This window comes from Triturus cristatus, chromosome 2_2 (genome assembly GCF_964204655.1).
Source record: "Triturus cristatus chromosome 2_2, aTriCri1.1, whole genome shotgun sequence".
NCBI lineage: Eukaryota > Metazoa > Chordata > Amphibia > Caudata > Salamandridae > Triturus > Triturus cristatus.
In genome coordinates this window covers 63912150-63929954 of record NC_140582.1, presented here as the reverse complement: position 1 = coordinate 63929954, position 17805 = coordinate 63912150, and the positions used below count along the sequence as shown (strand labels likewise).

The 17805-nt window shown below is 41.4% G+C and overlaps 1 protein-coding gene across 1 annotated transcript in view; it reads left to right on the top strand.

Moving 5' to 3' along the window:
* ERI1 (exoribonuclease 1) overlaps positions 1-12465 on the top strand; it is a 116628-nt gene extending 104163 nt beyond the window's left edge. Inside the window, exon 7 of the mRNA XM_085641009.1 lies at positions 11906-12465. Within this exon, the coding sequence (XP_085497135.1) occupies positions 11906-12148 (243 nt within the window). The 3' untranslated portion in view covers positions 12149-12465. The remainder of the gene's footprint in view (positions 1-11905) is intronic.
* Positions 12466-17805: the final 5340 nt, after the last annotated feature.

Genomic DNA, 17805 nt, shown 5'->3' with positions numbered 1-17805 from the left:
GACAGCAAAATGCTCAATTGAGTGTTAAAGTATTTGCCTTAGTCACAGAGGGGGGTGAGCATCCTTTTTAGACCAGACAGGACAATAAATTCTCTTTATCACTTGAAAGTGGTGGCACTAACAGTGGTTTACGGATCTGCTTCACTTATTGGAAGTTGAACAGAAGAACTTGCTGTGTAAAACTCAGACCTAAGCTAATAGGCCTTCAAGCATTTCACATTATTTATTCAAAGGACAAGGCACTGCATGGAAAAGTACATCAATGTGATCTAGTATGAAGGAGAAGAGACTGTATTACCTTATCGCAATGAAGTCTGTTTTAAGTTTGCCTACATTAAATACATTAAAGGTTTGTATTGTAGTGCCCCATTCTTCCGATCCATTTGTATTTGAAGGACTTATCAGTCGATATGCAAAGAATTTCTGTTTTCTGAATAGCTTCTTTGAGTGATCACCAGCATTACTTTTGTATTACTACTTCCCACCCAGCCCCGCCCCTGGGCATTGGCTTGAGGTGCACTTATTAAATTGTGGCAGAACAGTAGAACCTTCATGTGCGCCCTGCGCGAGGATTACAGCCTATTAAAAAAAGTCTGTCTTGTGTTCCAGTTATATTCAAATTTCCTACTCAATGCACATTTTTTAAATTATTACCAATTGTAATATTGAAAGTAGAACACATTTTCTAAAACGAGTGCATTACAGTCTGGTCTCTTTTAATAAGAGATTTGGAAACGAATATACATACAATACACATAGTAGACTTTTCCATAAATATAATTAAGCCTTAATGATGAAAATGCATTAAACAGGGTTATATTGATTTTTTGTAAAAAAAACTGTCAGATATTTTGGATTTCTTGAATTTATATTTCATGTTACGGCACTGTATACCTGAGTTAGGGATCCGATACTAACCAACTGAATTGTACCTAAAACGTTCAATTAAGAGAAAGTAACTTGTCAGGTCTGTTAATTTGATAAATGATAATGGTCCAGAAGGGATAACTCCTGATGCATCCAGTATCAAATTCCTATGGATGTTTTGCTTCTTCTCTCAAACTTTATTATGTAGGCACCACAAGCTTTAAACACTGAAATAAACAGCCAGTGCTCAGGTTTTGAACTGAGACTGTCTAATACAGGAATGTTCCCAATCTCTACATTTTGCATGCAGAATATTTAGCCCCTGAATGTGAATGGCTCTTGCTGTAGAATGTTGGAGCCTTTTCAGCCTCCTAAGGTTCACTTCTGTAGTGCCAATATAAAGGGCAAAACAATCAGTGGCCTGATTATGTAATTCTAGGAGCTGTTCACTCTTTCTCAAAAGCTTTACGTGATAATTGGATGACACAGTGATGGAAATTATCATTACCATTCAAGGACATTCTTGCATCAAATATAATATCCAAACTCTTCACTTTGTCCTCCAGGATCGTGCCAATGTAGTGAGCTTTAAATTTTGGGTAGGTTGCCTTATCTTTGTGTTAATAGTTGAAAATGAAATGAAGATTAAAAACTAGTTTATAAAGCGCACTAAATGGTATCAAGGTGCTGAGACAAAAAGTAGCGATTGAAACAGATCCTGAGAAGCTCTGGTATAGTTTACAAGGAAAAGAGCTATGCTTTCAAATGTTAACTAAACTGGGAGAAAGATTCCGCCTCCAAGATACGAGCAGACAGCGAGTTCCAAAGTTTAGCTGCAGCAGCCAAGAGGGAGCGTCTTCCTTATCTGACTTTACAGTAACTAGGAATGGTCGCCTTCCGTCAAGGGATAATCTGACATGTGTGCATGGCTGGTACCATTTTTAAAGAGTTTAGATGCCTAGATCCCTTCTGATGTAAATCCAAGAAGACCATACAGAGCACTTTAAGTTTAGCGGCTTTCTAACTGGAAGCCAGTGCAGAGCATGAATACCCTCTCTAGCTGTGACACGCTTAGGAATTTCAAGATGAGGCGTGCCGCCACATTGTGGATCATTCAGAATTTAAGGGATGAGCTATAGATGTTCAGATACTGTGCATTACAGTAGTCCAATCGTGAGGTAATCAAAGCGATGACTACTGAATGAGACATTTCAGAAGGAACAAAGGGGAAACATTTTCCTTAAGGCCTTAATGATATAAAAAACAAGTGCTAATGGTGCGGCCAACCTGCAACTTGAAATTGAGAGCCTTATCAAAAATAAATTCAAGATTTTTGGCAGACTTCGTTGGAATTGGTAGTGGGCCACAAACCTCCGGCCACGTGGCATCGGACCAGATGGAATCCTTTGCACCTAACAGCAGCACCTCTAGATTAAAACGGGTCAGACTAAGAGAGATGAGCCATGCGGCATCCTGCACAGAAGACTAAAAGCCTTGACCTTGTATACTTCACAGCTGATAATTTGCACCATATCAGTGAGAAAGGAGTGAAGAGCAGTACCACTCACTCCAACATGCTGTAACTGTTGAACCATGCTCAAGCGCGAGACGGTATCAAAAGCGGATATCTCCGCTAATCGGGATGAATGGATTTTAAACTCATTGAAAATCCTGAATCTGTTCTAGCATTTTAATTTCTTTTCTCCGGTCTTTTTGTAATACTTTTTTAGTTAGAACAGCACTTGATTATCATCAGCTTAGGTATAGAAATTTACAGACTGAAAATGTAGGAGGTTGCCTAGTCGTTTGACATATACTTTAAAGAGTAACGACGATAGACAAACCATATAATACTCAATATACAACCTGTTCAGATACTCCAATTATTTCTGCTATGCAAATTCTTGATTGCGTATTACTAAGGAAGGAGCTGAAACCACTTAATTACCTTCAACAATTTAAACACTTCACTCATTCTTTGATTTTTATTTATCTATTTATTTGAAAAGTTTTATATAGCGCAAACATGACCCATCATGGTATCCGAGCGCTGTACAAATAGCAGTCAAGTCATACATGCAGGGGAAAATGCAAAATGGAATAAGCAAACGTCAATACAGGTATGGTATAAACAAAGGTCCTGGTAAAATCAAGATCCAAGGGTGTCGGCAAGAAAATAGCCAAGCCAGGTCACTTTAGGTGTGCTAATGGAGGAATCTATTCAAAAGGAGCATTTTTACTTTTTTGAAGCAGCTTGTCGTACTGTTTGTCATGATATCCAGAGGCAGAGCATTCCATATTCTTGGGACTAGACCGGAGAAGGAACGGATATAAATTGTCTTTTTGTTGAACTTCTGGGTTTTGAGCACTAGAGAATTAGCGCTTCTTGTGTTGTAGCTGCCACCAGATAGTTAGTTTTTTAGCCAAGTAGACAGTAGTGTTGTGGTGGAGGGCCTTGTGTGTCATGTAGGCTATCTGCAATTGGATCCTCCCTTCAAACGGAAGCCATTTTAGATGTTTAGCTCTGGTATGATGTGGTCGAATCTTCAGGACCCCCTGATGAGCCTATCAGCTGAGGTAGCCCTTAGTGGTGTCATCCTTGCTTTAGGTAAGCCTGCAAGAGTAGCACTCACGTAATCTAAATGGAGATGACTAGAGCTCGGACTGCACACAAAGTCAGCTGGGGGGGGAAATGGTTTGATTTTTCTTGAAGTGTTCATTTGATAATTGGCTCCCTTGGTGGTTGCACTGATGATCTTGCATATTTAGGTGTTTGTCCAATGAGATACCAAGTGATCTAGTAGAGTTGATAACGTGGGCGCACAGTTGAGGGCTGTGAATTGTATGAGCCATTCTTCTATGGGGGAAGAGTGGTCATAGGGGGCAAGCAGAAGGAATTCAGTTTTGATTGTTGAGCATGAGGTGATTGTGGATTACCCATTGTCGGGTATTTAGTAGGGTTCAGTTAAGAATTTTGTTATCGTCGTGTGAGGAAAGTTTCAGGTATACTTGTCCTCCATTTACATGTTGTAAAGAATGTTAGATTGTTTCAGATTCTCGATCAAAGGTTCCATGTATAAGTTGAATAATGTGGGTGAGAGTGTGGAACCTTGAGGCACTCCAGTCGAGACTGGGGTGATGTCAGAAAGGGTTTGATTAATTTTGATTCTTTGAGCCCTGTTAAGAAGAAATGAGTCAAACCAGTTTAAAATGGGACTGGATAGCCCCATCCTATTCTCAAGAAGGTCAATAAATGTGTCCTGTTTTACCATGTCGAATGCAGAAGAGAGATCAAGAAGTATGAGCAAGCAGTGTTCATTATGATCAAGCAATCTCAGGTCATCATCTACAATGTGAGTTGGAGTCAATTCAGTGCTATGTCCCGTTCTGAAGCCTGATTGGCACAGGTCAAGGCGCTGATATTCTCAATGTGCTTGCGGAGTTGTAGGTGTACACATTTTTAGAGTATCTTTGCTAGTGTCAGGATTTTGGTGATTGCACAGAAATTGCTGAGGTCAGGCAAATCTTCATTGGTGTTTTTTGGGGATTGGTGTGACCTGACCTATCTTTGCAAAAAGAACAATTGATGAACAGAATGTTGAACAATGTCAAACATTCACCCCAGTACTGACATCTGGGCCTAAAACCATCATTATTTTTGCTCCCCATGTCATTCCAGTTTAATCCCAGCCATATGCAAATCAATCTTGACCCTTCTCCCATTGGGAACAGTCTAACATGAACTGCCAAGCCAGGTGCTCCCTGGACTGGAAACAAGCATCCTGGGACTGGTTTCAGGCTTTCACCCCTCATCTGCCAGGCTAGCTTGACTCCAGTGGCATGGAGAGCACAGGACCCACCTATGGGCATACCCATCCACTCAGGGTGACAAATGCAAAAAGGACAATTGATGGACAGACTGGAAACAAGCATCCTGGGACTGGTTTCAGGGTTTCACCCCTCATCAGCAAGGCTATCTGCTGAGTAGCAAGTGTAAAAAAGACAAATCGAGTCAGTAGCCCTTTTCCATCTGTACACCCAGGATCGGGAACCTCAACCCCATATCCATGAGAACACCCCCAACATTGCTTCCGTTTAGAAAAGAGTTGAAGACGTCGCTTTTTTAAGATCACACTGCAGTATCAGTGCCCTTGTGCTTCCAGAATGCAGATACGTCTCCAGTCACTCACTGACTGTATGCTTACCTTTTGACTCTGTACAGTACTCTACTGACCTTTGGCTGGCTTCATGCTATACAAATACTAAATACATGCAAACATTGATGAATTGACCTATTTAGTCATAGTTGGTGCTATATCTGCAATACAATCCTTTACAAATGTGTAGGGTCATTAGTTGCCCAGATAGGATATGCATTTATAATTGGATCATATTTTGCCTGAGGCTGTTATGTCTTCAGAAGTTATTACTCAAAATGATACTGTCAACCTATGTTTCTGTAGATTATTGCTCCCACTGCTCATTCTGTACTTTCTGGTTGTTTTTCTATTTTTAGCTATAGCTTCTTAGTTTTCTTCAAATAATGTTTGTATTGTAATGCCCCATTCTACGAATCCATTTATATCTGGAGAACTAGTCAGTGACTTCACCCACCTGCAAGGAGATGTGAAGGGGTTCTATAGGACCCTCCTTTAACCCACTCCAGAGGGCTGCTCTCGGGAGGCGCACTGATAGTGCGCCACCTTTTTAAGTGGCACCCTTTCAGAGCGCCCCCTGACAGCTTCTTTGCCTCTGCTCGCATGCCTGGAATACAGCACGGGTGCAGAGGCAACTGGATTCCCTCATGTGCATGAGGCACGCGCCCATGCAAATGAGGGAACGCCCACTCAAGATCGCCTTGGCGCAGTATGTGCGCCAGCGCTATCGATATTACAAATGGGGCTGCACAGTGTCTGCGGCCCTTCTGTGGTGCCAAACTGCCCCGGTGGTGTTTTAACAGGTGCAGAAGCCTGTAGCGCCCCCGGGGCAGTTTATGTAATACGGTCCCTGATGCAACATCAGTCTAGAACATGGGTCTTGTGATCTCAATTTCAAGGTTGAAAAACAATAGACAAAAGTGTTTTCTGAATTGTCATATTTTTACCTACTATGTTTAAAGGAAGGTATCTTAGGTTATATCAAACATTCCTAAGGTGATGTTGGAAATTCCATCTTACATAAGATACAATCTAAAAGTACTGCCACTTGACCACCTGTCGGGAGAGGTCCAACGTCCCAGATCATCGCAAGCAAGATACTGCCAGAATAGAAAGCGATCCTGCCTGCCAGACATCCTACTACCCTATCACACTTTTTACTGAAAGCGGATATTGAGCCAAAGCCCGGGAGGAGCTCAAGCAGATGCTGAATGCGTATTTGCCTTTTGCAGGGAACACAGCCTCCTTGACTCCTGATAAGTACAGCGTTTTTGATGTAAATAAGGTATGCAGTGTGCTGATCCTCCCTAAAAAAAATCCAGCTGTAACTTATTCTACTCACCATGCTTTCCTAGTGTAGTGTATAGAAGTAGGTTTTAGGGTGTTAGGTTTTTAGATGACATTTTAACCTTGTTAGAAATTTTCATTTTATTCTTGCTGTTTACAGCGTTTGTTTGTCCTGTTTTTATCGTATTCTGTTTGGTTATTTTAGGTATGGTGAGCAATGGGTGCACCTGTTGAATTAAACGCATCTTTTAGTTAGTGTCTTTTTCTTAGAACATTTTGTCTGTGTGTATGATTGAATATAATGAAAAAGGTTTGTTTCTGATCACCAAGGTGTCCCTGGTTCCCTGTTTAGTAACACATAAGCATTGACACCACTTTAACTATGTATTGGGTGGAGTTTTGCATGACTACAAAAAACCGTTCTTTCACAATCAAGGGCTGGTGCACTGACTTAAACTCATGTCACCTGTGGGTGGGAAAGCAAACCTTGAAGAGCTGAGTCAAAGACTCAGTTTATCCAGCATTGGCGCCCAGTGTGGAACCTGGATGTTTTGTGAACCCCTTGAGTAGTTTCTTTTTGACACACACATGAATCGTTATTACATCATTACTGTGAAGACCGGATTAAGGGCGATTACTTCCTACAGGGAATAAGGGAGCACCTATTGCCGTAGGTTTGTCAAGCTTGAATTTTAAAGTGTTGTTTTCCATTCTGTTTTTTTATATTCTTTGATTCTGTTAAATTTGAATCCATTCATATGGCCGCCCCTATTGTGACGGGGCCAAATACAGGCTAACAGTTACTCACCATCTCAAACTTTGAGGTGTCCGAAAGGCGTGGGGTGGGGGGGCGGACAGTTATTTTTGTATTGGCTGCTTATGCCTTTGAGACGTTTTACTCTTGGGTGGAGTTTGAGGCTATAGACACTGCCTCTGGGCAGTTTCAGGCTTACAAGGCAGTACAGGTGCCTGGAAATGACAGGGCTTACCATGATTTGAAAGCCCCTTATCTTACCTGGAACATCAGAACTGGTTTGTTACCACTCTCGCACAGAAATGTCCGCCTGGGATTTCTGAGCAATGAAGGGGCCATGAGGCCAGTCTTGGCTGACTCCATTCCCGTTCCTTGTCCCGATATGGTGGCGCTCACTGAGGTGGGAGGAGTTTTAAATTACATATGTGCCTTATACATGAGACTTGTACAGTTTGTGCTACATACCATGAACGCTTGACAGCTAAGATACCGATACAGTTCCTCAGCCCATACACTATTAACTCTAAGCACACGTTAAGTGTGAAGTGATTCCCTTCTGGGTTGCTAGCAAGACCAACCAGTTGGAAGCAGACTGTACATTTACAACCCCTCAAAACAAACCTAGAATATTGACTGTCTTCCCCCTCTAGGGATGATACCACCCGAAGAGGAATGTAACACTATTACACATGGCACACCTTCATTTGCAGTTCTTCCTGAGGTATTAAAAGAAGTACAAAACAAGAACGGAGTACAAAACGAGAACGGAGATGCACCAGCCGTGGGCTTAGGAATTAAATTAATGGAAAACTTTTCTATAGTTTCTTCTATCATTGTGAGCAACATTAAGGTTGAAGTTTCGGTTCTGGCTATAGCAGTTCCAGTTCCAGATCATGAATGGGAACTAACAAAAATAATTGTGGAAGTTTACACCACTGTGGGTCATGATACTTTAGGTTTACAAGCCGTTAGGCCACATTTACAACCTAAAAGTGATGTTGAAGGTTCCGTTTAAGAGAAATCTGCAAAGGAAGACCAGAAGAAACAGAGGAGTAGAGATCACAGATGGACTGGTTTTTCCGCGTCTCAGGAATCTAGTAGGGGTGGTTGCTATTTAAGGGACCGGAAGAAAATAAAAAAAATCAGAATGGTATCGGTATTCTGATATCTGCTCTGCATGCTCTTTTCAGGACTCTTGACAGTTAAGTCGATCAGAGTTCTGAAGATAGGAGGAGTATAGCAGAAAAGGTGAAACTGGACAAGAGGTTGAAGTCAGTATGAAGAGAAAGGATTAGACTCGAAGACTGAAGAGCTTTAGTATGATCCCACTCTTCGTACTCCGGCTTTTCTCCAAAATTAACAACTTTTTTCTCCTACCCTTACCCATTGAGTCTTACCAGAGCATATTAAATACAAATGGCTCTGTCCAACCAGCGGTAGCACTAAATACAAGCACCCCACAGCCTGCGCTGCAGTAGAAGATGTAGTCAAAGATGGTGAATTCCGTCCGCAGTGCACCTATACTAAGATCTTATGCAACAGCACTGCGCAGCATGCAGAACTTCATGCTCCGTTACTTGAATTACGAAAGGTTAATCCATCGTTTCTCACACTTAGTGCCAGATCCAACTATCTGTGTATGAGGGTACAATGTTGACTTGGGACACTGGCACTTGAATGGATTCAAGGATTCAAAGGAAAAATCCATTAAAGATAAACAACTTTGGGGAAGGGTAGCTCTCTTACAAGATAAGTATCCATTGGTCCATGTGAGGCACAATTTGGGCCATCAGTGTGATGGATTACATGCTAAAGGGAACTGTGCAGCCGACTTAGCTGCCAAAGCTGCAATTCAGACTTGGAGTTTCAGCTTTAACCAGATCTCAGACGGACATCGTCACAGGTAGTTTGACAGCCATACATACCACCAAACAAAGTAGAAAGCCTCCTGTAGGCTTTCCTATTAAATAGTCCTGCTCACTTAATTCCGACCATACTCCTGCAGTCGCTCTACCAGGAGTGTGAGACCGCAAAATACCAAACAAGTTGGCTAAATTAGATGTAATCAGGGGCGCTCATGAGGGATTGACTTCTGCCCATACGGGGGTTAGTGCAATGGTAGCAATGCTAGAGCAACACTACTGGTTGCCTTTTTTATATAAACAAACTGGAGACTATGTCAAAAAATGTTACATTTGTCTACCGATTAAACCATCTACTGTTGGATCACATCAGACCAATGCATTCTGTTAATCGATTGAAGTGTACAGTGGTGGTTATTCATTCATGTTCCTGATTCCAGTGGGTGTGGCCCGAGAGAAATGTGAGTGCTTCAGCGAGCATAAAGAATTTGCAGTGTCTGGTAGTGACAGGGGCGATTCATTCATTTCACTTAGAGAATACTCCTGTATTCGCCTCCAAGGCTTGCATGGATACTATGTCTGTACTGGGAGTTAGTCAGAAGTTAGTTTAGAGCGGAATCAAACCGGTTAGTTGAGTGTGTTAATGGCATACTTAAACAAGCCTTGACAGCTGGGGTACTTCAGGTCTTAGTTGGTACAATAATGTGTATGGAGTTCATAGAGCAATATATAACTTGCCTAGATAGATAATGGGGGGGGGGCACTCCATACAAGTTTCTCTTCAGAGTTCCTATTAATGTGAGTGACCTAGATAATCTTGAGAAGGTGACAGATGAAGAAAGGGTTGATTGGAAAACGCTTAACTGTCTTACATAGTATCCACAAGGTCTGAGAAAAGTGGTCTAATGTAAACCATTCTGATGCCACCACCAGCAAAGAGAAGGTTGAACCTATTGCTGATTGGTGGATCCCTAAAGTAGAGGATCTAGTTTGTGAAAAAATCCATGACAAGCACGCTTTTGCACTATCTTACAGACCATCTGTATGTCTTTGGGGTAAAAGGCAGATGAACTGTCATTCTGCCTCCTTTGGTTCAAGGAAGAACAGACAGGTGTCCATCAACCACATGAAAAGCACTATGAAGCGGATTCTCTACAGCAGACCATCGCAGACACCAAGAAAGATTCAGAGTGGAACCTCTCAGCCTTTCCCTACTCTGAGCAGAGTAGCCTTAATGAGAGCAATAACATTTCTAGCTTGAGTAATATTTCTAGCTTGAGCTCCCAGAAGGGGATATTTTAGCTTATTGCATCTCCAACTCTACACAGAACAGTGAAGTCCACTGACCAATCTGATGCCATCATCACTACAGTTGCCAGTGTTTGACGCGATTCTGTGATCTGTTATGCATTTCCACCTGAGCCCACATCAATATAACTGATTTCTTTTCGTGAAGTAACTGAATAAGAGTGACTGAATTTCGCACAGAGGATTTTTCACCACACTCCAAAGCCGCTTTACACCATTGATTGCTTTGCGAGTATCATTGGTTCGGTAACAGATACTTGATTCCAGCCTGCTTCTACATCTGGACTACTCTAGGAGTGTGCCTACTCATTATATGGCTAGCAACAATGATTACCGTGCTACTGAATGGACACTATGTTCATGAAAGAACAATTGCACAACGGGTGGTTTGTGAACTACAAACACATCTTTCATCTGAAAGACCTTGAAGAAATCTCTACGCTGCAAACATCACTGCTATACCCGAGGGCATCGCTTGGGAAAATTTTCCATATCAAATTATGTGACCACTGAGACATTGTAATTACCTTATGTTTTGATCTATTGTTATTCCCGTTTCTATTTCAGATGACTGGGATACAGAGATTGTAAAAAAAATTATGTTTTGATTGAGAGGTATATGCCACTTTGAATAATGAATATCCTTATTTAAATTTGGTCAGTTACAAAGAAATGTTTTGTTCTCATCACTATGCACACTATTGTATACATAGAACTAGCTATCCTATAGAGATACAGAAGTACACACAATGGGAGCATTGTGAGGTTCCACCCGCTTAATAGTCACCCAAATGTCTTGAGAAAATTACCTTCTTCCAGAGTGATGACAGGTCACATCCCTCATCTTTCTATTTTTCACAAAATCCAACACTACTTCAGAAGAATCTGTTCACCACTAATAAGCTCATCTATTCAAATGAATTCAGTCCGAACCTGACCATCCAAGGCATGAGTATCGATGAGCAAATGTTGATGAGAAAAGTATTTAGGGAACAACATTTTGGCAGATTCGAGACAGAGGCCATATTTAGGGTACACATTATGCCTAAAGAAGTTTTTTGCTCGAATAAAATCATCCAGGAGACAACCGGTCTGGCATTTAGTACTATGAAACGCTTTTTTTTTTTTTTAACCTTTTATACCAAAAGTTAATTTACATTTATTTAGTAATTGGCAATCACAAATTAACGTTTCTGGTTCAGATATAAATGAAATGATCCAGAATGGAAAATATAATTTCACTCAGTTCCCTCCTAAAGGTTTAGCTTTATGACACTGGGATTCCAGTACATGCATTACTTTTGTTTTACATCTGGACTTCAGGAGTACTAGAAGCAAGTTACCGCAAAATCTTTGTGAAGCAGACCCCAAGTTTTTCCCTCACATTAGCAGAATGCAGTAATCCATCGATCTAAACGACCTACTTTCAAGTAATAGAACCAGATATGACGTGTACTAGTGTGATTTTGTTTCACTGCATTTTAGCTACACCCTGAAACACAAAAATACCTTTTATCTTTTTTACTCACATTGCACATCTGCAGTTTTATAATTTAGAATGGCATTGTTAATACCAGCAAAACGGTTCCAAGAAAGACCTAAATAACTTAAGAATTTGTTATTCTAACTATATTCTGCTCAAGTGTTGTCCTTGTCTTTTTATTGACCAGGTACCCAGAACTCAGACTAAACTGCTGATGATGATAGAGAAGCTAGGTATGAGCTACGATGGGCGGCCGCACAGCGGACTTGATGACTCGCGGAACATTGCGCGGATCGCTATACACATGCTTCGGGATGGCTGTGAATTGCGTGTCAATGAGAGGATGCACGCAGGGCAGCTAATGAATGTAGCCAGCTCTGCGCCCATAGAAGGAGCACCCATACCACTCAGTCCTCATTTTAAGACATAGAACTTAACAGCATATGGACCAATATTCAGTCTTCAGACTAAATGTCTTGAACAAAGATGTTTGACGGTGAACCATTGCATGGCAATATAATGAGTTCTTCAGAAGCACCTCATTGATTTTCAGATTTTTATCAGAAGAGTATATGTTTTTGTAGAAATATATGTATTTGAAACGTGTAGCTCCTCCTTTTTTTTAAAAGAAAAAAGAGGCCGCGTGGTTGTTTACATCGGTCATTGTTGCCTGGCCCACAATAGGCGGGATGACCTATTACAATGTTGTCAGATTCAGGTGTTGATCAAAATAAATGTATAATATTTTTCAGTAGTAATCTGCCTTTTTTTTCTAAAAAAAAACCCCTTTCTCTCCTGTGTTTTATTTCAATACATGTTGTTTCCATGTGAACTAGCAAATGTATGCTACAGACACACAAACTCACTTCTGCTTGAAGGATGATCTGGAGAATCCAAACAGAATTACCTCATACCTAGACCGTGTCCACTTCATAAACAGTCATCTGCGTAAATCATATTGAGATCAGTAACCTATTAAACTGAGGCGCTAAGCCCAATGCACTGCCCTTTGACTGACCACACATTCTACCTCACCAAAAGTAAGGCATTTTCAACACCAGTCTTAGTTTTTGCTCCTCCCCCCCCCCCCCCCCCCCCCCCCCCAAGTCAATATAATAATAAAGGGTGGGAATTTGGAACCTTTTCCTTCAAGAAATATTCCCACTTATCCACACAGAAATCAAAATCGAGCTGATGAGTCTCTAATTTTACAACATCCACTATCTAGCCTCCCAAAACAAATTCCAGGTTCTAAAGATTCCAGAACATGGGTGACAGAAAGGGCCTTAAACTTGGTAATCTGGCCCACATCAAATCTGCCCTTAGAATGCCCTACTGGTTCCCAAAAGATGCTAGAAGTATATTTATGAATAATGATCTTGTACAGCAACCATTAATCATAATGGGTGGATGGCCTTGTATACCTTCCGAAACTGACACTTCACCCCAGCCTCTGACGTAACTTAAGGCCTGCCTAATTAATAAAAAAAATAATAAACTGCTTCCCCTACTGAATGGAAAATCGCTATATAGTCACTCAGCGTTATTACAATTCTTTCAATAAACACAATTCATGTAGAGTCCACTATATGTATCAAAACGGGAGTACTCTTCATATATTCACTAGGACAACATTTTCTTAGTTCAAAAAGAACACATCTTTGTTGTACATGATTCTTTAGTTGCATATGTTAATTTCGTACACAAATCAATTTAGTCACAAAATCCAGCTCAATCTGCCCCTCCCCACATCACACACCGCAATCTCCATCAAAAAATGCACAGTCTGATAGACTTCTAGCTGCAGATTCCTTATCTTTGAATTTCCCAGGCGTCCGGCTGGATATGTAAGGTAAGGATTCTGCAGCTAGAAAGTCTCTACTAGATAATGCATTCCCGAAGGTGAGTAACTTGTTCTTCTCATTCATACCTCACACATCCCCATACACAGCTGGTCATAAAATGTCTGTACATCAACAGTGTCCAACAATTATCGATAACTATTTTTGTCCAAAATAGAACCAACCACAACATATCAAATTTATATTTACTACATATTTTATATAAATACCATTTTTTATTTTCTCTCTCCACGCCTATCAACTGCATTAGTGTATTTCACTCTTGCTCGCCCATCTAATGAACCCACAATCTTTCAAGAGGATGAACAGAGGAGGCAGATCACTAGATGTACAAGTACCAAAATGTTCTGAGCTTGAGATCTGAACAGGACTATAAACAGTTCAGGTCGAGGGTCGCCACTGAATATCAGAGATGGTTACTTACCCAACTTTACTGGACTCAAACCTGTCTCCTATTATTACGCTGTATCACTTCTACTGCTGTAAGCACTCAAGTCTCCAAACGGGACTACCCATTTCTTAACAGTACTTATTTATACATGAAGAATGTCCTTAACTGAGGTTTTCAATTTGTTTCTCTGATTTAATTAAAATCTTAACGCGGGAAAGTTAAATATGCACTCTGTAGTCTTTCTGAAGCAGATTTGATATGCGTATTTAAATAAAAACAAATGGGTAGAAATAAACCGTGCTTTACTCAGTTTATACCTGGCAGTGCTTTAGTGTGCTTTCCCCATAAGTCGTAAAACTGCTGTGTTTAATAAAGACTACACTGCATACCTTAAAAATGTTTCATGTCTGTCGCCATTCCGCTTAGCTCAGCACACCTGTGCAGGACCGCAGCCAGTATACCCAGCTGATCTACATTGATGCTAGTTGGTTGAGTGTCTGGTCACCCACGCATTTCTAGATTCTTCCAGATCTGTTATCTATATGACTTTCTACTGCAAAGCTGATCTTTTTCCGCGAGTCTCTTTTCCTTCCAACGCAATGTACCCCTTCACCCACATCTCTGACAACAATGGGTCATCAGCTGATTAATCTGTACGGGAACTCAGGAGTCCTGTTGATCAAGCCTATGCCTCCTAAATTAATTTGTACTCCTAGTGTTCAAGGTGGTTTCTATTTGTCCAGTAAGCCTTCAGCCAAAGTATTCTTTTCCTGGCAAAAGATGGGGAACGATTTTCCTATAGGTGTTACTATTGCATTTTACTGAGGAAAAATGAGGAGACTAGGAAAACAAAAAATGATGGGTGGAAACTCAGCCACTGGTAATTGCTTGCATCCCTATCATAGCCCATCAGGTGTTTTTTGCCCACCTTGCCACCTCTGACAGCCCTATGCAAATCAGCCTTGGTGTTGATCCAATATGAAGAGTCCTCCAAGAGCTGCCGGGCGGTACCCGTCAAGGTGAACACAGCCACCCCAAAGCAGACCAGTTTCTACCTGTTTGGGCCTTATCTCTGAGATATGTGAGCCTACCAGTCACACTGAGGAAAACAAAGTGATGGGTAGAATGCTTGAAATAATCTCTGCAACTGGTAATAACTTTGAGCCCCATCGAAGTGCATGTTATTTTGCCCTCCGTCATGCCACCCCAGACGGGAACCAGCCCTATGAACATCAGACTCGATGCTGCTCCAACACAAGTCCAAACTTGAGCTGCCAGGCCTGGGCCATGTCAAACGGTAACACAGACCAGTTTCAGCCTATTTAGGCCCGAACACTGAGGCATAACTTGAATCCTGTGGTACAGTGAGCACGGACCCGACCCACATCTGAACATAATAGTAACTGAGGAAAGCAAGAAAGTGATGGGTGCAGTGCTTGAATTAATCTCATGCATCCCAGCCCATCATTTCTTTGCTTATACTCTTGCATTTTTCCCCTGTTGACTGTCTTCGTATTAAACATCAAGATGCTTTAAGGGTATTTATTCTTCTATACTGGAGGATGTAACCTATTTGAAATTGTAGTTTTCCAACTCTTTGTTCATGCTGTTCTTCTGGATTACACAAAGTGCCGATGTTAGTTATTGGTTGCAGTATATTGGAACCTTGGCATTATTTGAGTCGCACCGCGATGGAGCATGGGTCAGATAATCCAACTAGGTTTCTCCTGATCAAAATTTTTACCTTCTGACTTAGTCTTTTAATTACCAATCTATCACTGGAGTATACTTCTAAAGCCCACGGGAGCTATGGGGAGGAACTTGGAGACTTGCATGATGTCAAACAGGGGCGAAAAGCAGGGTCCAGTCCAGGTCCTTTTGCCACTGGTAGCTCGATACGTGCAAGAAAAGCCCTGTTGCAGTTTGTCTCCCTAAAGCCACACAGCTGATAAGCCAACTGACACTTTGAGTTAATTTCTTTGTCCTGAGTGCAAGCGGGAGCAGGTCCTATCCTCAAGGGCTCCATTCCGGTCATAAGCAGCAAGTCCAGTAATTTTCTGATCTTCCGTGAGTCCGGAAAGTGTTCTGAAGAGGGTGCCACATTTATACCTGGCACTGGCTATTGGGTGGGAATGACTCCTGGTATTCCCAAACCAATGGACAGGTTCCCGGGGCAAGCCTACCCACTTTGGCCATTTTGAAGAAAGCAAAAGTCTTCAACCACACTAACCTTGGGTTTTAAGCCTTGATATACAAAATATATATATATATATATATATATATATATATATATATATATATATCAGGCTCCTTACTTCTCAGTAAATTAGGACCAGCACTCGCGTTAGGTATAAACCTTTAGGATTTATTTACGAGACTCGATAGTAACAACAAACGCGTTTCGGCGTCAGCCTTCGTCAGTGTCGACGAGCGCTGTTGTCATGGCAACTTAAATTCAAAATAAATGCATGAAATTAACAAAGGACTTCTGCTCGATATCGAGCGCCATCTTGGAATATGTTATTCATCACATATCCTGCTTTGTAATGTGATACTCTGGTCAAATTATAATTTAATTGAAGCATAGTTGATTCAAAACCACAAATTATTAAACAGATTAAGCGCGTGATTTCAATTAAGTTGATTAGAACACAGTTTCGCCCTATATGGGCTCGCGCTATTGATTAAAACACCAATTTATAAGCATATGCATTTCAATTACGATAAATCCAACACATAATTCATGAGAGGAAACTATCTCAAACTGTAGGTAATAGCGCAATAGATTAGTATAATTCAATCACATTCTATAAATGGCAGATTACTGAATTTTCCATAGGAACCTTTAGTCGCAGCTACAGCCCGAACTGCTGAACGGAATTACACCGAATTTGGCAAAAGGGTAGCCCTTGGTTCAGAGTCGTGCCTTTTGGTTAAATGGTGTAAATCTGTTCAGTAGTTCCTGAGAATCAAAAGTAAAATCACATATACATCTATGGGTGCAGTGGATCCGCTCACCCTCTCGATGAAGAGCTGCATGTTAATTGGCTGTCAACTTGCTGTCAACACTCCAAACCAGGCAGTGTTGGCAGCCATTTCCGAGGCACAAGAAATCCTTGACAAAAGTGCACTAAACGCAAAAAGGGGGCAGGGTAGAAACACCCTGACCCCCTAGGCCTGCTTAGGGGTCCCACAAGGACCCCCTGGGCCCCCCAATTTATTTATTTTTGTTTTTGTTTAAAAGGGAAGATGCGCGGATCATGCCGATTATTTAAAATAAAAAATAAAGAGCAGCGCGGGCTGTTGGTAATTAGCCAAGTCCTGGGGGCAATATTATGTGAATGGGGGGCCCAGAGGGACCCCCCAGCCCCGGGGACCACCACCCCCCAGGGCTTTATAAAATTATGTACGGGGTGGTTCACAGCCCCCCAGCCCCGGGGACTGCCACCCCCCGAGGCTTCAGTATTCATGGGTGGGGGGGCTCTAAGGCCCCCCCAAGCCCCGGGGACCGCCAGCCACCAGGGCTTCTTTAGAATTTATGCAAGTGCTGCGTAAAGTAATAAGTGTGTGTCGCGTATGCGCCTGGAGTCACGTACCGGTCGCATAGCGATCGCGCATGAAAATACGCACCCATCGCACATCTTGCGCGGATCCTACACAACAATCCTAAAATGGCGGCTAAGTTCCGCGCAGTGATCGAGAAAGGTACGCTTTGGGTGCGTGACTCCCCAAAAAAATTTGGTAAAACAATAAAGAAAATAATATAAATATATGAAAAAATATATAAAACAAAAAAATTAGTTTAAATATTAAAACATTTTTTTATCCATTTAT